We start from the raw sequence: 24077 nt of genomic DNA, 5'->3' as shown, positions 1-24077 counted from the left end.
TAAATATTAGTTTTTATATGACAATTGTTTGTTAAATTAATATATCTTTATTTGTATGATTAACTATTAAATCAGTTAACTAAATAACAAGTTGATTTTTATGTGCACATTAGATTATAAGCTCAAGTTCTTAAATTTGTAAGATTCCTTTTTATATTTCAAAATGACAGTGCCACTAAAATACACTTTAGATCTTTAACTCTTATTTGAATCAATTTATAAAGGTAGTTCTTAGAGTTCTCCTTATTCAAATAAACTACAATCAAAATTTTAAAGGAAATTATTACATGAAGGCAATGTGCTAGGTATCGTGGATAAAAACAGTTTTTCCTTGTGAATCTTGCCATCCTGACCTTCTCCTGGCAAATCAGAAGCATCAGTCTGATAACTTTCATTCTACGATATGCCCTTCTATGTGAGCTACTAGGAAACTGATTACCTTGTGTTTTTGCATGAAAATAGGAACCAACACTGTACTGTTGGCTGAAAGGGAACGGGACACATCTCCTAATGGCTTTAAGAATTGGGACTTTATGTCTGTTCACACGTGGGGAGAGAATCCTGTAGGCACCTGGACTTTGAGAATTGCAGATATGGTAAGTTTGAATGTGAAGATGAGGAAAACACACTTCAAACACTTTGGAGCATTTCTATTTTTTTTTTTTTTTTGTCTTTTTCATTTTTATTGGTACCAGGGATCGAACTCACAACTGCCTGCTTGCAAGGCAGGCGCTTATGCCGCTGAACTAAAGCGCCAGCCCCTGGAGCACTTTTTAAGATTGATATCATCATTAAGTAAGACTGTACAGAAGTTGACCACTGGTTAGTATAAGTAAAGTGCAGTGTTTGAAGCCCTTCCCATTTGGATGCATAGATAATAATTTAAAAAGATTGAGCACCAGGCATACTCTAAGAGAGCAGAAAAGATATGATGATGTCTTGTTTTTCTTGTTGCTAAGACAAAATACACAACACCCAAAGATAAGGGAGAAAGGCTTATTGCAGCTCATAGTTAGTAAAGGTTTCAGTTCATAGTGGACTGCCTCAGTGTCAGGGTGACACAGCACAGGAGCATCACAGAGGAGAAACAGCTCATGGCAGGCAGAAGGCCCTGAAACAGCAGAGTAGTGGAGAGGTAGCAGCAACCTTGTTTACTCCTTTCTGTCCTTATATCCTGTCCAGGCTATCCACTCTAAGGGCAGATGGCACTCACACCTGGAGTGGGACACTCCCTGGCATCACACCATGAATCAATTCTAGCATCACATCCTTGATTCCAGCATCACTCACCCTAGATCCAGACCCACCTATGACCACATGAGGCTTTGTGGGGACATCTGAATATAAGCCACAACAATTGATAAACAATATGACAGACTATGAGGCAAATTCAGGAGCTCTCATGTCTCAGGCCAACTAGCTACATGATTTATGAAGAGAATCAACCATGTTCATGAAAATCGTAAAATACTTTACCATGACAGTTTGCTGGAATTGCATGAAAACCTTCTTAATATTATTCCACAGTAGCTATTGAGAAAAAGCATCATGTTAGGCAAGATATCTTACATAATATGACTTTTTCTGCATCTTCAGTCATAAAAATACTGAAAATATTTTTCATTTTGCTCTTTTGAGTTGATATGATGTTCAAAAAACTTTGGATCTTCAACCATTTCAAATTTAAGATTTTTTGACTCAGAATATTCAACTGGTGAAGCCTATGCAAATATTCCAAAATCTGAAAAAAAAATCAGCAATCCACAACATTTATGGTCTTAAGCATTTCAGATAAAGAACACACAACTTGTACTAACACTATTTGACATCTTCCTGTAAGTTGAACAGTCACCAAAATGCAAGAGTGTATGACAAAAAACCAAATATAGCTAAATTATTTATTTTGCATAATGTTTCCATTTTCTATAGGCAAGAATATAAATGAATGTCATGTCAGCTCTGAGGTCTTCTGAAATAAACTGCAATAAGTATCAGTAGTATAAATTTCCATTCCTACATTTTTTAAAAAAATTATATTAATTTCTAAAATGTTGAACAATATAAATTGTATAGTGATTGTTACTTGTCATTGACAACAGCTTTCTTTAAAGCATTGCTAAAGTTATGGTTTAGAAATTAAAGTTATAAAAAGTTCTATTCTCATAACAAAAGAAAATAATATTCTCAGTAGTTGGTCTTGTTCTGGAACTTGTCCTCAATTTTTAAACCTATTTCACCATTAGGAAACTAAGGAAATATGGTTACTAGGATGGGACTATTTTATATCATCTGTAAAATCTGATTTTATACATTTAGATTTGATTTAGATACCTGGAATTTCAAGTACAATGAGCTTTTTAAAAATATACCAATATGAAAAGATTTACAATGAGTACTCTGATTTTTATAGTTAAAAGCTTGATTATGAGCAATTAATCAGTTTTAAAATCATCAAAATTATAAACTTTTATAGCAACCTTTATAGAAGAATAAATTTGATGGTTCTTTGGAAATAGAGATCTGAATATGGAATGATATGGCCCCAAAATAAGATTTGTAGCATAAAACCATTTTTTTCTTTTTAAAATAAATTTGCTTATATTCAAAACACACACTAAAAATACATACTTGTTTATTCACTAGTCTGGAAGAGTGCAAAACGAAGGGAGAATTGTGAACTGGAAGCTGATTTTGCATGGGACCTCCTCTCAGCCAGAGCACATGAAACAGCCTCGCGTGTACACGTCCTACAACACCGTACAGAATGACAGAAGAGGGGTGGAGAAGATGGCGGATGCAAGCGAGGTCAGTGCACCCCACGCTTGGCATGTTCTCTTCTGCACTCCAGTAGGCAATGCAATGGGCAAAGCCGTGAACCTTGTTTTTAGGCAAGGAATGGGTCAGATATATATAGGGTGGAAAGGAGAAGTAATAAGAAGCTGTTTATTTCCCTAGAGAACTTATGTTTCTTATCTAGAATTTAGTAGGAATTCAAAAATTTTCCAATATGAATCTTAACCACTTATGACAGCAAATTATAAATAAAGCTGTCTTTGTGCATAATCACACATCACTAACATTTGTACTGCCCTTAGTTTTTAAATGATTTCCATTCTCTCATTTCCATCTATAATCTTTATATCCCAGGAAGACTAGACCTTAGTATGTCCATTTAGCAGAAAGAAAACCAAGCCCCAGGTATCCAAAACACATGGGCTTGTTTTTACTGATTCCTGTTTAGTCAATGATGCTTAACTAACACATCCTTATTGTACCTAAGAGAGCAATGGAATCACATATTCTCTTGGTTTAAAAGGAGTCATTGGCACTCAGCCTCTGAAAGCTTCTTATTTCTCCCTTATCAGCTGGTGGGAAGAAGTCACATTTTCTTTATTTCAGTATCCCCTAGCACCTGGCACAATTCCTCAGATATAATAGGTAAATTTTCAGAGTTTGTAGAATGACCTGCTTCAAATAGATCCAGATCAGTGCTGGACATTTTAGAAGATCTATAGACACAGTATATACTAAAAAATTAATAAACTAATGGTGTGAAGGTCTCAGCTTGAATTCTGGTCATAAATAAGCTCTACCAATTAGCTTCCTGCCAGGATGTGAATCCCAAGGCCTCTTCTTTTTAGTCCCTAGAACTGAAAAGGGGACTTTATAAGGATTTCTCCTCTAAGAGTCCTTAAAGATATTAACAAGACCTTTCCATTGTTAAAACATGAAATGTCCTCATATCTGTGAGTTTCACATCCTCAGATTTAACCCCCTACTGGTCAAAAATATTTGAAAAACAATTGTATCTGTTCTGCACTATACACAGTTGCTTTTCTTGTCTTCTATTCCCTAAATAACACAGTGACATTTACCTTCTAATAGATATAATAGGTAATCCAGAAATGATTAATGTATATAGGAGGATGTCCATAGGTGCTATGCCAATACTATGCCATTTTTTTGTAAAGGACCTGAGCATACACAGATTTTGATACCTGACGAAGATCTAGGCAATGAGTGTACTTCTGAAGTGACTGATTAAGGGCCACTTGTCTGATCTGCCCAGTTCCCTCCTCCCAGGCACACTACCAGAGTCTCTTTCCCACTCCCTCCTTATAACTGGGTAACTCCTGACAGAGCAGGAGAGGAAGCTCTAGAAAGCTGCTCCTGCTCTGCGTCAGCTGGTTGATGCCTTATACATGAGCTGGTAAATATTTAATATCATCTTCTCAAGGTTGATTCTATGATACCAGGACAGCAAATGAAAGAAACCAACACATCCTGAGCACTATTTATGTCATTTCATACATTCATGAAAATGGCCAGAAATGGAGGTATTCTGATCCGATTTTACAAGTTCAGTACAAGGAGATTTAAATGGTTTCCAAGGGTACATCAATAAAGGGAAAAATGAGGGTTGAAACTTGATTCTGTGTGGTTCCAAGCCTTGTGCTATTTCTGCTCCCTAAATGTCCTCTCAAGGGAACACTCAGTAGGCTTGTGCTAGGGCTGTGGCTATCTTGCTTGACTAAATATTGAGCTTTCTCTGCTTTGTTGGTGTTATTCTGTGTTTTAGGAGCAGCCTACAGAGCAGAACCTGAATGAGAACCCCCTGATTTCTAAAAGCCCCAGCAGCAGCAGCAGCAGTGTGGGGGACAGACGGGAAGAGCAGGCAGAGGAGGCCCCTTCCGAGGCTATGCTGCGACTCCTACAAAGTGCTTTCAGCAAAAACTCACTTCCAAAGCAATCACCAAAGAAGACTCCAAGTGCAAAGCTCAACATTCCTTATGAAAATTTCTATAAAGCCCTGGAAAAGCTGAACAAACCTTCTCAGCTGAAAGACTCAGAGGACACTCTGTATCACGACTATGTGGATGTTTTCTATAACACAAAACCTTACAAGCACAGAGATGACAGGCTGCTGCAAGCTCTGGTGGACATTCTGAATGAAGAAAACTAAAGCAAGTATGTGGTCCCAAGTTGGAAATATTCATGCATCTGGCTTCCCTCTTAGATTTTGCTTGTGTCTCAGTGATTGTTCTGTTATTGATTCTATGCTTATAATATCCTTTGTGGTACTTTTCCTTTTTCTCCCCAAACTATACATTTGAAGGGGATGAGCTCAAATAGGAAATTCAACTTCTAGAATCAACCATAGTTCTTTTAAAATATGTCTTCCCTGCCTGTGCAAGTGAAGTGTTTTGCTTTTTCTGGAGTTAACATGTGACCCTGTGCCACACTAGAATACTTCCTTGAGTCTGCCTGAGTCATTTCATACAAAAGGGGCAACCTGGGAGAGCCATCAGTGTGAAAAAAGTAATCTTCAAAGATGAGGGATGTTTTACCACATAATTCTTTGAATTTTGATCCCAAGGAAGCATTGGCAAAGTGTTTAAAGTGTTCACAATTAGGCCCATATTCTAACACTTAGGTCTTCTTACTTCACAGTACTGTTCATTATGAGAGTGACAATCTAGTCATTTTGCAGAAAAAGCTGGATCTTGTAGATCCAGAAACAAGCCTTGAATTTTTGTTATCTGGTGAGGAGCATTCTAGCACATTCCTGTGTGTTCAGTGTGCCATGCAGACCTCTGTGGATCTCAGGTGGCTGTGATGCATGCTGTCCCCATCTTCTGGAGGTTCTTCTACCTGTCTCCTTCCTCAGCTGCAAACTCAGTACTGACAACTAATTCATGCTGTTTTCTCAGTAAATTCGTACTCCTAATTTGTTTAATAATAATAGGTGACCATTTCTAACATGAAGAATCAGTGGAAAAACAGGAAAATATCTATAATGGGGAGAACCAGAGAGAAGTTTTGCTTATTAAAAAAAAATGATGTTCACTAGAACAGATTAGCCTGGATCTTTGAAACTGGGTGTTCACTTCTGGACACTGAAAGATCTTTTTCCATCCAGTCAATGGTATACAAATTCTCACCAAATTGCTTCTATTCTTTGAATCATAAGACATAGACTGGCAGCCCATACACCTCATTTATTCCTCTGAAAGCTTTTATCTGGCATGCAGAATGTTCCAAAAATATGAGATATTGTTGAAAATAGGGATGTTTGTATAAACCTGGATATTTAGACAAATCTACAGTCAAAGCAACAGTTGGCTAAATCTGAATAGCAACTGCCCAGTTGGGAATAAAGGTCAGCTCTCTCTGGCCTGCTCCACACTACTTACAAGGGCCACCTTGCTCCTTACTGGTTAACATCAAGGTTTTTGATTTTGCCCATTTTTATATTAAATATGTTCAAAGTATAAATGAAATAGGAAATAAAAAACAAAAGCAATCCACAGCTTCTTTCAGACAAGCTCTACCATTACAAGTTTGCTATGATCTAATTAAGTTACAGTCACAGACAAAAAGCTTGTTACTTTATACCTTGTAGGAAGCATCTCTGAAATTCAGTTTGACATATTCATTCAACCTCATCTCACATGAGCATTCATTTCCTCTATTAATTAACTGCCAACCTCTTAGCCTCCCTTTCTCGGTGTGCTCTCAAAGGTGGCAGTCACGTGAAACACTGGAAGTCATCCACTGAGCTGCTGTTTGCAGATCTTCCACACAGTTTGAACATCATAAAAACACCCGGGACACTGAAGTAGTTCAGGAGGGTAACTCATTTCCTTTGACTTGAATTTATATCCAGCAAGGCCATTTCCAGAGCACTGTCCATGGCTAGAGAATGTTCTTCTAAAAGACTGATAGTATTGCTTTGTTTTTGGATGTTTCACATGTTGTTTAGAAATAAGGTCTTTAGTAGGTATTAAAACTGAAAAGAGCCTGAGAGTTATGAGATGCAGCTTCAATCACAAAAATAAGCAAATAAATAAATAGAAGATTAAGAGCTAGAGCCATCATTGTGTGCTAACAAAAGAGGGAGTGAGAACTCTTCCTTTCCCCATTCATAATCTAATGTGAAATGTATGACACTTCCTTTTGATCACCCCTAACAGTAGCCTTTCCTGGTTAAAACACCAACCAACTCATTGGGTAATAGCCAAAGGTTCAATCTAGAGAAGCTTTAATATTTAGATAAAATCATGTTTGAATGTTTCCAACCTGGAGTATATTGTTCAGACATAAAATATTTTTGTCAGTCTTTCTTAGTGCCTGTGTGGATTTCTGTGAAAATGTCAAAGAGGCAACTTCTATATTTCCCTTGGAATTTTAAGCTATATTTTCTTTACAGGTATTTATAATGTACCAGTGCTTTTAACAGAATTTTAAAAGGCATAATAAATTATATTAAAGAATTGAAAGTTTTCCTGAGAATAAGAACGTTTCATCCAATAAACTATTTTCAAAAGGCATGTTCCTCTGTCAGTGAAACAAGAATAATATGTATATGTTGTAATTGTAAGTGACACTTATCTAATATCCTAATACCATGTATAACTGAGTTTGAGACGTAGCATTTTTAAGGGGACTCTCATATTACACACTTGATGTATTATTAACCAAAATATGTACAATATGCTTATAAATCAGAAGAATAAATGGTTTCTCACAAGGTCAAAAAGAAGAAAGCTCATGTTTCCAACAGAAACAAGATTGTCCTGTCTTACTATGTTTCCCAAATGGGCTATAAAAATGCTGAAAGTTACACTAAAAAGTTTATTAATTCTTTTTTCAGAAAATAGGTTGTATAGGAGGTGAATGAAGCATCTACTTGAACAAGACATGTTCTGTCTTCCCTGGCTAGCCCAAGTTTTTACTTTTTTTGACAACACACAAAGTTGTATGATGATCATTACTGAAAGGTTGAGGGGAAAAATCACTAAACTAAATAGACTCACCACGTGTAAGAGATGTAATTTGCAGTGTTTCACTAACCATGACTTGGCTTAGAAGTCAGGGAAAGGCATTCTTGCATTAAACCCTTCTCAGAAGTCTCCTCTACAAAATGCCTATTCCCAACATCGATCTCCTGTTCACGTGCCTGCTCTTACGTTTCAGAAGTCAGTCCTGGAACTTACACCCTTCACCTCAGAATCTGACATTTCTACCCACAAAGAATGGTGTTTCCCCAGAATTCTCTCCTTTCTCCAAAGATACAGTTGACTACTCAGTTGAACTAGAATAGATTTTTGAGAATGCCAGGAGATTGCTCTAAATGGATTTTGTCCTCCATGAATAGATATCATGACAGCTTCCCATCAGAATGGGTTTGAGATAGTCTATCTTCCATTTATTTATTTATTATATTTATGAATCAGGAGTGTTGGCACATGACCGTAATCCCAGTACTCTAGGGTGTGGAGGCAGGAAGATCACATGATTGAACCCAGCTTGGGGTACTTAGTGAGACCCTGTCTCAAAATAAAGAAAACTAAAAATTGCCTAGGATGTAGTTCAGTGTGAAAGCTATATATTTTCAATTGAATCTGAATATATATTAGTAAAAAGAATATTGCCGGTAACCTCCCATAACTAACCCTTTTCATTTTAAAGAAACATCCCATCACTCTTGCCATTTTCTGAAGCAATTCTAGAAGTTCTTTATTATGAGTATCTTTAATTGCATGGTCTTGGCTTCTTTAAGGTCTTAAATTAATTCAAAACATTTACCTTTCATGGTGACTTGATTTTGGGAAAGAGCCAACAGTCACATGGTGTTGTAGTCAGCAGTTGTGCAGAGAACAATTAGAATCAGGACATGGAGTTTATAATATTGTTTTATTATGGTCACCCAGAGTTAACACAAGAAAGTGCAGTAAATATATCTACAACACTAAAGACATAGAATATTTAGCCAAGGTCCTGAATCCCACAGCAATGTCCCACATGAGTTCAGATGAAGACCCAGAGCTCATGACAGTGTCTCCCATGTGTCCAACTGGAGGTCTAGAACCCACAAGAAGGATTCATGCCAGTCTCCTTTATGGATCTATGCTAGGAAGGCCCAAAGGTCAGTAGTGGAAGCTAGAAAGTCTATGCCAGCAGGGTGATGGAGCTGTGCTGGTAGGTTGAGGGTTCTACGCTAGAGCTGAGAAGTCACACTCACAACAAAGACCAGCACTGTCCTGAAAAGCACCACAGCCATACTCAGTGACACGGAGGCCCTGACCTCTGACGATAAGCACAATCAAGTACATGCCAGGAAGCCAGTGTGATGAGTTCATCCTGGAGACCAAGCAGCACACGTCTTCCTCTCCGTAGCCAGGAAGCAATGCACGATGTAAGGACTAGAACTTCTCTAGGAGAGACAATGGCTCAAACAGCAACACGTAGGAGAACCCACAATGCCTCAACACACCTACCTTCTTCATGTCTAGTTAAGCTGGCAACTTTCCTCAGGTGGAACATCTGCGCTCAGCACCATGGTGATTTAATCCCACTGGCGGTAAGCTGACCACCAGTTTTTAATCCATAACACATAGTGACTGGTGAAGATCTGGTGAAGCAAGGACACACTGGATGGCATGTGACAGCCAAATCAACAGTATTTGTTGATTTTTGATCACACCTCAGAAAGACCTGAAAGAAGACTTCAAGAACTGCTTTAAGAAGTGCTGAGAATTATAGGACATGTGTGTTCAAGGCAGAGGGGAATATTTTGAGTAGAATGAATACAATATATCTCTTATGTAATAAATATTTTTAATTTAAATTCCTGCTGTATAGTCTGACCATATCTTACATATAGACAGTATCATGTTTTGATATACATACAAAAATGATGATTATATCCCAGCAAATTAACTTATCCTTGTCAAGTGGCACATGCCTGTAATCCCAGCACTGAAGCTGAAGTAGGGGATTGCTGTGAGTTTGAGGCTAGTCTGGGTTTATAGCAAGATCCTGACTCTAATAAATAAATAACATATCCTCCCTTTCACTTAGTTTCCTCCTCCATCTTTATAATAAGCACCGTAAACTCTTTCCCTTAGGCTATGTAAAAGATGTGCAGATTTATTCATTCTACATAATTGTAACTTTGTTTACATTGAACTACATTTTCCCATTTTGTCTCCTTTTTCTTTTTACTTCTGATCTACATTCTTAATTTTTTAAAAGTTCCACGAATACATGAGATAGAGCAGAATTCTTCCTTTTATAGGTGGTCTTCTAATTTCATCTATGTTGTTGCAAATGGCAGGGTATCATTCTCTTGTTTTTAAGTCTAAGTAATATTTCATTTCATATATTTACATGTAAGCCAGGACTTATGGGTGCTGACACAGATTGGCTTGGCTCTTGCTTTGCATTGGTCTAGTACTATAGGAAGAGTTACTGCAGGAGCTACTGCCCTTTCAGCCTGATTTCCAGAACAAATTCAGATGGAGTAGATCAAAACCAAATCAACATTCCTCAACCAAGCACAGCCCAGCAAACTCATGAGTGTAGGCTAACTAAGCTGAACTTGTCATCTGGGACAACTTGTGAGTATGAGAATAAAGGCTTGCTATAAGCTATAAGCCATGCGGTCTTGTGATAGCCAAAGTAGCCAAGAAAATGTCTATTTATTCATCCTATCACTAATACCTCTCCTTTTCAATGGCATCTACTATAGCTAAAAGTTCCAGAATAACTAAATCTTTGGTGTATGAGAAGTATCATGAGACCAAAGAAAGAGGAACATACAGTCTAGGGTTGCGCAGAAAACATCTAATTGGGTCACTTACTGAGCAAGTGTTATGGTCTGGGTGGGAGCAAAGGTGAATCACTGCAACTTGCCACAGAAATTGGGGTACATAGGGATTAAGACAAAAGTGAATTTATCCTCACTGGAATGCTCCTGCTTTAACTTAACCTAATATCAAAAGGTCAGACACATCCCTGAACACAGGGTCCAGTTGTAAAGCTTTGCATTCTGCTTTTATGGTTTTTTCTATTTGTAGTATGCTGGGAAACTATGTAGGAACAATCAACAAGGACAATTGTGGCAGTTGCAACTCAAGATAGCCATACACTGAAGCCATACACCGGAGAGTGACAAAAAAGAAGAAATCCATTAAAATTGTATAGATTTTATACTGATCCCACAACCAAATACAGAACCTGCCCAAGCACCATAATTCTTATTTTTTAAAGACTTGTCTTAGCTACATTTCTCCTGAAATCAGTATCTCATATAGTGATTTGTGTATAACAAACTTATTTGGAGGGAATTGGAAAGAACGGAAGTGACTCACACATATCTGCTAAGAACAGGAAATGGTGATCAGTGGCCACTGGTAGAAATGCAGAACATCCAGAAGTCTGGAATGCATACTTCAGATGTACTGGTATTGGTAAAAGACAACTATGCCTCTCCCCATAGCCCTATTCCTACCCAGTGTCCTGTCATTTCTATTCTCCCAGAATCTTGATGGAATCCTAGGCTGAGGGGAGCAAACACACTTGTCAGAGATAAAGCTCTCACCATTTACTAGCAAGGCAACTCTTAAAAGAAACAAAATTCTGGTATTAAAAAAATTTTTCCTACCAAAGATTTTAGTTTTGCATTTTTATACACTGTGTGATGTTATGCACAGCTGTGTTGTAAGCATTAGTCTATCATCAGTATATGGACAAAGAGGTGACTGTAGTCATTACATGTTTGTCATTCTCATGACATGCCCCAGGAAGGCAGAGACCACTTTCCTGGTTTCTATACTGGATCTCTGTCACATGTGCAACTTTCAATCAATTTTCCTGCAACACCACCAACACTTTTTCCCTCCTCCGCACGTGCACACAGTGGGTATCTTCTTTGAATGTTTACCTGGAAAAAAGCCCACAGCTCAAATGGAATTCTGTTCTTAGAAAGGAGTAGAGGAAACATTCTCAAATTTGTACCTGCATGTCTTTCACACTTATTTCTTTCATTTCCTTATCCCTGTACCTGACAGTTCCAGAGGAAAGTGATTTACACACTTAGATAGATTTTAATGTGAAGAGAGCAGCTTTTAGGCTTGGTTCGGCCTAAATTCTTTACAGTTTTTGCTTGCAAAGCTGCCTTACTTTTGTAGGCCCACCACAACCCTGTCCTCAGACTCATTCTTGGGAAGAGGAGTGTTCTTCTTACCTCATACACAGCTTCCAGTTTACACTCATTTTCACACACATGAGAATCACTTGAACATTCCACTGTAGCGTGCATACCGCTGGTCTGTTTGGTTGACAAAGTTCTTCTAGGTAGTATAAGTTTTGAATCAAAAATGTTAAGAAAGATTCATAACAAAATTGCATGATTTGATTCAAGTTCTCTTGACAGAGAAAGGCAGAAGGAAGAAATCTCATTTGTGAGATTTCATCATACTCCCAGGCATCATACCAGCCACTAGAAGGCAGATCAAACCCATCAGGCTTACCTGTGTATCATTTCCATGTGGATGGTCATCACCTGGTTTGCACAAACAGACCTCATCTTTGCTCACTCTTTACAAGTACTTACTAAGCTTTCATGGCATGAATGAATGGACCTGAACCTGTCACTATCGGTTTATGATGCCCTTTTCCTTAAGGAAATAAAAAAAAAAAAAAACACTACAAGCTTTAGTCTTCTCAGTTAGTTGGATTTCAAATTTCAAATACTGTTCTAGTTAAAATACAAAAATGTCTTCTTAAAAGCAGCAATACAAGGTAATGAGAGGTGTAGACTCTTGAATCAATTGTTGATAAATCTACCTCCAGGCTCTGTTACATCGTATGGTACCCTTGAGCACATTACTCCACCCTTCTGGTTTTTATTTCCTTATCTATAACAATGACATCTACCTCTTGTACGTTAGCAGTTAGGGTCAGATAAGATAATGCAAAGAAATAATGTAATAAAGTTCCGGTACTAAGTAAATATTCAATAAATGTTAGGTTTTTTATTACTAGTACAATTGTAACTCTTACCATTGTGTTGTGAAAAGAAAGTGGACTTCAGAACCAAACAGATTTGAATTTGTAGTGCTTATCTACAAGTCCAATGGAAGGAAAATGATCAAATTAAAAGAGAAGACAGAGATTCTCTAAAATACTTCTATGTTGTGTTGTCTTGGAAACAGTTATTACAGTGTGAACCAAAGGCCGTAGTGGAGACTATTCAATCACAGCCAGGGCAGATCACACTGCACTGACAAGGGGGTGCTGCTCAAAATGACACCTGAGACTCAAAAAGCAGCACCCCAACAGCAAGAAAAGTCAGAGACAGAAGATGGAGAGAAAGAGGATAGTGAAGTAAATCATTTATAGAATTTCATCTTATGTTTAATGATATTTTTTTCAAATAAACCAGAGTACTCATTTGCAAATACAAGAATGTTATAAACCACTAAGGATTGCTGATACTAACGGTGTAAAATTAGTTTTTAAGTATATTCACTGCTGTACATTGATTAAATTCTCATCAGAATTATAAAGGAAATAAGTGATTTTTCTTATTTTGGAGATTAGAAATTTGAGGCATTTAGAGGTAGTTTGATTAGTACAAAATCACACAGATAGTAAGGAATAGAGTTGAAATTTTAACCTGACAATAATTTCAGTCCAAACGATGCCCTAACACCAACAAAACACAAAGGTTACACATTTTACAAGATCTTTATACTATGAGAGTCAAATGAGAGCTGTGTGCCTTATACTATTATTTTTTGCTACTATTTGAAATAACAATAGATATAGCATTTATTAATTTTTTACTCTATGGTAAGCATATGCCTTCTAGATTTTTACAGTGATTATTTAATAAACCTGAAAATAAGGTCTGTTATTTCTAATGCTTGTACTTGCAAGTAAAATATTTTTACATGGATGGAAAATGAGAAAGATTAAGTCACTTGCCCAAAGTCGTACTTCTAAGCAAGGCTTTTACAAACGGTCTACCAGGCCCTGTCTTTTCACTGTTTCACACTGATTCATGTTTTAGCTTTATTTCCCAGTTTTACCTTAAAAAGTAACCACATTGCATTGGCGTTTAGACTTTATACTGCTTGTTTACCTCAAAATTTGGAAATTACAGTTAATTTAAAAGTGAGAGAAACAGTTTCCTATGTTAATCATCACTTCTTGAGCTATCTTGAAATACAACAAATTTATTAGAAGAGTAGCAGATTGATTCAAAAGCTCGGGCTTCCTCAGGATCAAGAATCAATCCCATATGAGTTTGCATATAGTCTACACACAGGGCTGCCAAAACATATTGAGTACCAGGACACGGACCCTGTGATGTTCTACTATGCTGGACCATTCTATTTCTTACCCCTTTCCTTGCCATTCCTGCCTTGATACTATTCCATGTTTTGTTTTGTTTTTTAATTTCCAAAAGTGTATTCTTCAGCATGTTGATCAGTCGTAAGCACATGATATGCTGATGAGTTTTCAAAGGATTCTTTGGTCCCATATATTTATGGGGAAACATAAGGTTTTGTTTTGTGTTGTGTTGTGTTTTAGACTTCTGTTAAGTCAATTTCACACACTGGCAGGTACAATGATTCTTTCAGATGAGGGTGCACTCATTCCCCAAAACTTCCCAAACAGAATCTATTTTTCTTGGAGTGTCTGTCAGGATCAGTATTCTCTCAACTCACTTGAAGATAAACTGTCTTCCAACCACCTCCGGTTAATAATTTCCCCAGTGGATTCTGGGTTATGAAGAGTAAGGTTTACAACTATCACATCCTTGATCATTTCTGGGAACTGACAGCTCATGCCTTCTCCCACCTCAGTAAAAAGGTGCCCATTGTCAGGAAGGCTCAGAGTCCACCTGACGTGACACAAGGGAAGAGCTGGAAACTCATCCTCCTGAGGGAGACAGCTCACATAAGTCATAGCTGACAGGGAGTAACACAAAAGAGAACTGGAACCATCTTCTTGCAGTAGATAGCTCAGATGAAGGAATCTATTCTGTCACTTTTCTCCATAGTAGACAGAGTGACCACTGTCCCAACTTGTTAACAACTGCCTCAGGTTTTCCCTGTTGTCCCAGCATAATTATCATTTCATCAGCATCTTATTGGATAACAATTATATCTTGTCACTACAGCACAGGCGTGGATTGGCTTCTCAACCTGGAGATGACAATACACTTCTTAAGATGTTTTGTTCACACTATATTCATTGACTCTCATAATTGGAAGGGATAAATTATTTTTCTACTTAGCTTCCTATACCTGAAGGGGATACTGGGAGAATTCTTGGATAAATGCTGCTCCTTAATAAAGAGATGCAGGGAAAGAAGAACTTCTTTTTCCAGACCTACTATGTCTGTATGGAGTCCCTGGGACTTTCACAGTCACCTAGGGGCCTGCCTGTGTACAGCATCTGTTTCTGAAATACCTCCCAATTCCATAAGCCACACATCCCCTAAGATTCACATCTGCCTCCTCGTCCCCTCATTCTACATTACAAAGTCTGTGAACTCTCTCTTACGAATTTCTTTTTAAGTTTACCCACTCCTCCATCTTCAATACCCCCATTCTGATTCACACTGACATCTTCCACATTACTACTGAAAAAAGTCTCTTTGTATGTACTGATACTTTCTAATTTTGTATATAACATCAATCTTTTCTTGAAAACCCATTGTGCTTAAGACCAAAATGCTTACTCAGTGTCAGAACCCCTGGAAAATATGTCCCTGTCATCAAGTCACCACACTGTCCTACTCACTGTCTGAGTAAAACACAGGGACCTTCTTCCAACCATGTAATGATTCAAGTTATTCCTGGGGACATGTTATTGTCAGAAATGTTTTGTCCATTTTTTTCTAACTTACCTTTCAGAGCTCAGTTTACAAAGTCCTTCTTTGAGGAAGCCTTTCTGACCTCTATACCACAGTAAGTCAGAGCCCCTAGTATATGCTCCTATATAGCATTAATCACAAGGAGGACCACAGGCACAATTCATTGTTTAATGTCCATCTCCTGGGTGGAATGTAAGTTCCACTAGTATCCCTCATGGTAACAACTACATCCCCCAGATAAACACAATACTTTGTACAAAAAGGTAGATCATCAACAAATACTTACAAAATGTTTTTGAACATTTGGTTTATCTGCAAGGCCATTACATGCTTATTAAAAACTTGAAAGCTTAATTTATTGCTCTTAAGAAGCACGAATCAGCAGTGTTAGCATTTCTTCCTTGGGAGGAAAGGTAAGTCCTAGCTCTGATCAAGGGGCAAGCTGAGACGGGTTTTCATTCCAATTCTGTGACTTACTACCTGGGTGACCCTGGAGGAATAACTCTTTCTTTGTAAATTTCGATTTCTCAGCTTCAAAATGGACAGAATAATCATACTTACTTCATAGATTTGGTTATTTGATTTTTTGGTACATATTTATTAAACACCTTCAACATGTCAAACATACTGACAGGAGCCAGACACAGAAAAATATGGACACGCAAGGACATGGTCTTCACCTCCTTTTTCATAAGCACCATTTTCTCCAGCCCTACCATATATCTGATGTGGTCATTGTTTAATGTGTATTGAATGAATTAATATGAATATTCTTTCATTGATTTAATGTGCAGAGGACATGAAAGAACCAAAGAGTAGAAGTAAAAAACAATTGGTACCCGTACAGTCACTAGGTATAGGCAGACTGTAAGTCCTATATGTGGATTGTTGCAACCAATGACAAAGATCTATTTACTATTATCTCCTTTTTATAGGAGTGAAATTATAATACCAGTACATGAAACAACTTAGTCAAAATCACATAGTTAGAAAATGTCAAAAATGCATGAGTACAGAAAACTTCACAGCAGTGACCACACCCTTATATTTTATCAAGCTCTAGTTGAGAATCCAGAGTCCTAGGGAGAGAGGAAATGAGGAAGAAATTCAAAGTTTGGAAGGGGAAATATCAGTATCACAAAAGCAGCAGGGAAATATCTTTCTCTGGCTATTTTCATCCAGCTATTTAGTTATCTATGAATACTTCCTATGGTTTTTCCCCCTTCCCATTTTTAATGTGCTATGTCAAGTAAGAGCAGACATATATAAGTCAGGCTGCACAGTTTTACTCAATTTTACATGATGCGTTATCAGTCAAAGCAACAAATCATAAGAATGACATATAATTGTATATTTTTGTATATTTGGATATCTTTGAAATACACTTGAAACCAAATTGTAGTCTGCTGATTTTTCCTTAGCCTGATTTCAAAGTAGCCTGATGAATCATACCATAAAAATAGAGAAAGAAGACATATGTCTAATGTATTAAATGCAAGGAAGCCAGACAAAAGACTAGTATCTGAGATCAAAAAGCATATGTGACACAGCAAAATAAACAATTTCCCTCACTATCACATGTTGGTATAAGGTCACCATGGGGGCTATAGAAGTAGAGGTCTCCTGTGAGTGACCCCATATTATGGTTTGTGTCCCAATGTCCCCCACCCCCGCAAAGCCTCATACAGTCATGGGAGCAGGTTCCTAGAATTTGTGATTGACTTATGGTCCAGTGCTGGGATTATGAATGTGAGTGCTACACTAACCCTGGCGAGGGGTGGGGGGGTGGCCTACATACAATGTAAGAGACAGAAAGAGTCTTCTTACATGCTCCTCCCTCTTTGCTATTATTGCTTTTTTTGTCTTCTGCCAATGTGAGCAGTAGTCCCTCTGCCATAGGCCACCTTATGTTTGAGCCAGCTGACTATGGACTGAAACCTCCATAAACTGTGAGTTAAACACATCTTTCCTACCTTAATTTTGAGCTTCAGATATTTTGTATTATTTTGTCTCATCAATGAGAGAAAAGTAACAAACACAGAATTTAGTACCAGAGAAGTGGGGTCGGTTCTGTGACTGTACCTGACCATGTGGTTCAAAAGTCTTAGGCAATGGTTTGTGGGAAGAGTTTGGGAAGGTTTGGAGATGTCACTTGAAAGAGTAGAGCTGGAAAACCATAAGCCATTCTTTATAGGAGGTTCTGGTCAGAGTTCAGAAGACCATGAGGCTGATAGAAATGCTGCCAGTAAAGACCAGATTTCTGAAGTTTCTGCTGGGAAGAAGGACTGCATGGGTTGTTGAACTCCAGGCAATGTATGTTATGGCTTGGCTGAAAGTCTGTCTGTCTTTTCCTCATGTCCAGAGATTTTGCCTGAAATTATAATTAAATGCAGTAGCAAGACTAATCTTGCTGAAAAAACTTCAAGAAAGTCAAATGTTGAGGTGGTGGCATGGTTATTATTGGGGGCTTTTAGCTAGATCTATGTTGTGAATCAATAGCAAAGAGTCCAACAGGATGATTTAAAATGTTGTGAGACTTATTAGGAAAAACTCTAATAAAGCTATGGACTGCAAAGATGGAGCTGAGAAGATCTCAATCACTGAGAAGGGACAGGAGAATATAAAAGATGGCATGAGGGCATCACAAGAAACAGCAAGATTGAATACCTTGCAGCCCTAATACTGCAAAAGTGAAAGACTTTGTTTGAGGAGAAAGTCACAGAGCACCACATTCCAGGATGGCAGCAGCCACACTATGTTTCAGAATGGTGGCAGTATCTGCACCAGGTTCCAGAATGGCAGAAACATAGAGAATTTATTTCTCATTATCAGATTCAGAGAACCCAGTGATCCAGGCACTCAATATTTATAGTCAGTAGAGAAGAAAGCCTGGCTACTGCTCCAGCTGGCAGCAGACCTTGGCATCATCCCTGGGCCACTGGTTTTAGGTGCACGCAAAATGCAAAATTTCTGAAGTTAAGAAGGCTTCCAACCAGCTTTCAGAAGAAAACTTTGGAGCCCAGGAAGTGTGCTCCTGAGAAAGCAGTATGTGAAGCTGTGAGGATGAAGCCAAAGGTGCAGTGGAAACCACAGAAGGTTAGGGAAGCAATGCACTTGGATTTGTCTGAGGAGAGCTGCAAGGAAGGAACAGAGCAGGCCTGAGAGAGAAGCCACGAGAGCTACAACCACCAGAAATGCCACAGGGGCAGACTCACACAAGTTTTTTGAAACTCATAACTTACCGCAGATTGCTTTGGATGTTCCACATGGAACTACAGGATTTAATGTTCACCCTGCTGAATTATAGACTTGGTTTGGCCCCAATCCTTTGTATTCCCAATTGTACCTTTTGAAATAGGAATGTTTATCTTGTGCCATTGTATGTTGGAAGTGTTCTACTTTCTTTTCATTTGTACAGGGGCTCACAGCTAAGAGTTTTCCTTAAATGTTAGAGCAGTCTTTGGGCTTGGATTTTTCACCAAGGCCGAAACTGTTAGGATTTTGGCAATTATTGGTGATGAACTAAATGTCTTTTGCATAAAGGATGTGCATGAGTCTTTGGAGGGCCAAGGGTGGAATGGTATGGTTTGTGTCTAGATGTCCCCCTACAGCCTCATGCAGTCACAGGATCAAGCTTTTAGAATTTGTGATTGACTCATGGTCCAATGCTGGGATTATGAGTGCAAGCGCTATAGCCACCCTCGGGTGGGCAGCATATATAGAATATAAAGGACAGAAAGAGTCTTCTCACATGCTCCTCCTTCTTAGCTCTCCTTGCTTTTGCTGTCTTCTGCCACCATGAACAATAGTCGCTCTGCCTTAGGCCACCCTACCTTGGAGCCAGCTGATTATAGACTGAAACCCACAAGTGTGAGCTAAACAAACTTTTCCTTCCTTAATTTTGTGCATCAGATACTATTCCTCAGCAACAAGAGTAAAAGTAACCAACACACCCCACCTCTGATGGCCTTGCTCTCACTCCGGGTAGAAATGCATGAGTGAAGCTAAGCTGACTTAAAACTGACCATCCCTCCAGCACACAATGAGGAACTCAGAGAATGAAAGTGTGAAGCAGAGGTTTACTTAAAATATTGCAAAGCTGAGAACAAAGATGTCCAGCAACAGTTTGCCAGGGAAAGCCTGAAAGTGAGTTTCTCAGGATGGTGTCCTTGCTCTGCCCATTTTTATAGGGTTTAAAGCCTATCAGAGTTTTAGTCTTTGTTTCTGGGGTGAACTTATTGCTAGGAAGGGCTAAAGTTTTTGGAATTTTAGGGGATTTCATTGTTTGAAAGTAGGTCTCTAAGTATAATTCTCCTACATTTGTAAAGATTTCACAAAGGGCAATTTCCAAGCCAGGTGGTCATTTCTACAGTTGCCTGACACATCAGCCATGCCACATCAGCCATGCCATGTGTCTCTGCCCGTTGCCTTTTTCACTGTCCTTATACCACCCCCGACTCATCATCTTACTGCCAGAGCATGAGGGGTCTTGCCTTTACCCCTTGGAGAGTTGACTTTGATTGATTAGATATTGCGTATACTGCTAGGGGTTTGGTCTTGTGGGCTAACAGGAGTTGAGGTGAGCAAGGTAGTCTGCATGAGGAGGGGCAGGGTCATCTGATGAGGCAGCTGTCAGACACAACTTTCAGCTGTAAACACAATGCTGCGTGAGAACTTCTGTTTCTCATAACCACATAGAGCCTGCATTTTCTACCTTCTAAAAAGAGCTGAGGTCTTTTAACCTTCCCAAAGGGTCCCTTTCAACCATACGTCAGAAACCAAGCCATGTCCAAGAACATATAAGCAAAGTACTGAAGAGGATTCTGAAAGCTTTCTCTTTGTTACTTCTCTTAGTCAATTATTTAAATAACTTATTGGTTTTAACACCCCATTTTACATTCAAATCAGGAAGTTGTGAGTGACCTCATGAGATTCATACACAAAATTTATCAAATATAATGTATTAGGGTAACAGTTCTTTAACTGTCTGAACTCAGCTTCCCTGTACACTCCATCTCACAATGCCTCAAAGAGATTGATATATGTGGGTTGCCTGTATTTAAATTAGCTATAGTTAAAATTAAAATTGAAAAAATAAATATCTATTGACTCATTCCAAAATTGTAATCATAAGCCCATTGCATTTGAACATAAATAAAATGTTTTTGTGAAAATAACTGTTTCCAAAATAAATTCTTAGTGAGAAGATGACATCATTTTATATTTTGCAAATCTCATTAACGTGACTTAGAAAAAATTGGATTAAGTTACCTACTTTAACATTTATCTTGCCGTAACATTTTCTTTGGCTGACATATAAGAAGAAAACATAGTTTATCACATGCAGCACATAAACACATAAACTATCTGTTTGTCTGTCTATCTGTCTGTCTATATCTGACAAAGGAAGAAATACAGAAATGTTTTGATACTGCAGCATATTCACATAGTTTCTTTAAAAAGACAATGTATAATCTGAAACTATATCAACAGATATTTTAGTTTTTCAATTGATAACATATAATGTACTCTCTTAAATAAAATTCATTGTTCTATTTTAAACTTTGAGTAGAGCTTTTATCCATGCATCATTTTGTGACAGCGTGTATTGTTATTTGAACTATATTGACTCACTGAGTTATGCAGAAGTTCCAAATGCGTCTGCATTCATCATACAATATTTTAAAATCACATTAGTTTATGTCACCACACATTTCATAAGAAAAGTCTTTTAAGTATTGAGAAATTGTCAAATTCATAGTGGTACTAAAATTTTCAATATTTTATATCACTTGAAAGTTCAAATTTTATAACTGATAACAAATACTGAATGGATTATTTTTTTCTTTAAATGGCAGACTCATTTTATTCATTTTCAAGAAAATGTTTGCTAATTACTTGTCAGAATAACTTGATAATTTGATATGCATAAAGGGGTTATACTGCACATTGATGCAACTGACACATTCACATTTGTCACCCAATCTAAAAGCACATATTAAAGGCTCAATTTTAGTGTTCACTACTTCACCAAGAGTTTTAAGTTATCTTCCTTTTTTAAAACTATCAGTATATTATACTAAAAGCTACAGTGACTCCTACTAAATCTTGGTGTCACTGCCTTTGTTCTTGCTCAGATATCACCATAGCTTTTACACCACTTGTGCAAATATAAAAAGTGAAGAAGGGAAATCACGTAGAATTATTAGGAAACCAGTTTGGGCTTTGTGGACATACTTCCAAGGATGTCCTTAGGACTCCCAAGGGTAGAGAGCTATACATAAGAGTTGCTGTGTTAGAGAAGTCTCAGAACTAATTGATATTGTTCCCTTTAGCCCATATGATTTAGGTCAAAACCAAGAGAGGGAACATTGAAACAGAAATACCTTAGTGCTATTCAAACACTACAATGTTCAACGTTAAGTTAGGCTGCTCTGTATCTGATTTGCCCCACCCTGGTACTCATGTGCGACTCCAACTGTAGGTAAAGCCAATGCAGCCTAAAATACTACTACTCCATGCAGGTGCACCTCTGCCGTTTAATGAAAACATCACAAGGGTTGACTGAGAAGAGTTGTGCAAATACAAATACAGTGGGTGGGAGAAAGAATATTAACTTCCAAATAACTTCAACATGCCTATGAACATGGCACACTCTACCTTACTGTGGTTCTTCTGTTAACTCACAATCTTTTCACCTGGGGAACTGAGTTTTAAGACAGTGGCTGTGGTAGCAGATCTTTGGTCCTAAACTACTTCTTTTCTAGTTTCCTTATAAATTAAACTTTACCTACTTATTTCTCTCCATGGACCATGACAATTTCTTCCCACTGAGCTATTTCAGTGTGAGTTGTAGGTAATTGCGAAACTGTCTCTAACATTAAGAAACACAGGCAATGGTAAATGTATATTTGTAATTCATCAGAATTTAATGTTTAAAAATTATATACTTCATCATTTTATTGTTGCAGCTATTTCTGCTATGTTTCCCTGTAAGCTATGCAAATGTAAGAACTTGGAAGAATTTAATAGCACATCTTTTACTTGAAAAATGATTCACAGATGCTCTGTTTACTCTGGCCTAGGTATTTGGCAACTTCTCTGGCTCATTAATACACCCTCATTTCAAATGAAATATATATTTATATCAACATATACATTCAACTATATACAAATATCAATGGATATATTCAAATATATATTTATTTACTTATTCCAGAAATATAGGTGAAGGAAAATTGAATCTCATTAGTATTTTTAATGCAACTTATATCTTGTAATACTTTTCTAATTTTTAAAGACTAAAGTCAAGATTAAGGAAGGTATGATGAAACAGACTTATGTACTATTAATGAAACCATGCACTAGTTTGGAGAACTCATTAAAGTTTCTAATTTTTGACCCTATAATCCCTTTCTGAGAGAATATTCTAAGAAAGTAGAAATTCAAGGAAAAATTGAAAAAGTTTAACTGAAGAATGCATAAATAAATTATAATACATAAGACTGTTTCACCATACCCTCCTTAATCTTGACTTTAGTCTGGATGTCCCCTCAAAGCCTCATGCAATCATAGAGGCTGACTTACAGAGTTTGTGAATGGCTCACGGTCCAATGCTGGGACTGTGGGTGTGAGTGTTATACCCCAGTGTGTGTGGTCTGCATACAATACAAGGGACAGAAAGAGTCTTCTTTCTATGCTCCTCTCCTTTTGCTCTTGTTGCTTGTTCTGCTTTCCACTGCCATGAACTGTTGCCCTCTGCCTTGTACCACTCTGCCTTGAAGTCAGCTGACAGCTCTACAAACTACGAGCTATAATATAAAGCTTTATTTCATTAACTTTGGGTGTCAGGGATTTTGTCTCAGCCATGGAAGAAAAGAACCAAAACACTCAGCTAATCTCTTTTATGTAAAGCCAATCAATTGTAGATGTTATGACAGTTCCAAAATATATTCATTGCAACAAGTTTTTATTAAATTAGTGAGTATTACAGTGTAACTAAACTGACTAGTAAATTTTTCTATGTCAGGGGTCTTTGCTTTGCTTGGTTTTTGCATTTCTAATTTTTCTTTAACCAGTCTATAAAATAAACAAACTCATAAGAGTAAATGCTTGTGCATGGTTAGAATGAACTACATCAAAAAGCAAATGAATTCTTCCACAATATTGATTCAAGACAACTCAGTGTCTTCATGCTATTTTATACATTTTTGAAAATTCCCAAGATTTCTCCCTTTAGTGTCTTTTCTTATACAACTATAGGGAAAGCCGAAGGAAAATTTTTTTGTGTGTAAGCAAGAAAAGGCTCCTGAGAACCTCTGAGTCTCTTATGATCACTTCTGTGCCTGCATTTCCAATGCCTTTCTTATCCATTGTAGCTGAAGTTTACGTTCCTCCTCAC

General features: G+C 37.6%; 1 protein-coding gene across 2 annotated transcripts in view; it reads left to right on the top strand.

Moving 5' to 3' along the window:
* Pcsk1 (proprotein convertase subtilisin/kexin type 1) overlaps positions 1-7547 on the top strand; it is a 41547-nt gene extending 34000 nt beyond the window's left edge. For both annotated transcript variants that reach the window (XM_003479433.5, XM_063245383.1), the window contains exons 12-14: positions 463-596; positions 2644-2805; positions 4580-7547. In XM_003479433.5, coding sequence (XP_003479481.2) covers positions 463-596; positions 2644-2805; positions 4580-4963 — 680 coding nt within the window. In that variant the 3' untranslated portion in view covers positions 4964-7547. The remainder of the gene's footprint in view (positions 1-462; positions 597-2643; positions 2806-4579) is intronic.
* Positions 7548-24077: the final 16530 nt, after the last annotated feature.

The sequence above is a fragment of the Cavia porcellus genome, unplaced genomic scaffold, assembly GCF_034190915.1.
Source record: "Cavia porcellus strain 051 isolate PalLab524CR breed Dunkin Hartley unplaced genomic scaffold, mCavPor4.1 scaffold_2, whole genome shotgun sequence".
Taxonomy (NCBI): Eukaryota; Metazoa; Chordata; class Mammalia; order Rodentia; family Caviidae; genus Cavia; species Cavia porcellus.
Note: the sequence above shows the minus strand (reverse complement) of the source record. Positions and strands in the feature narration are given on the sequence as shown.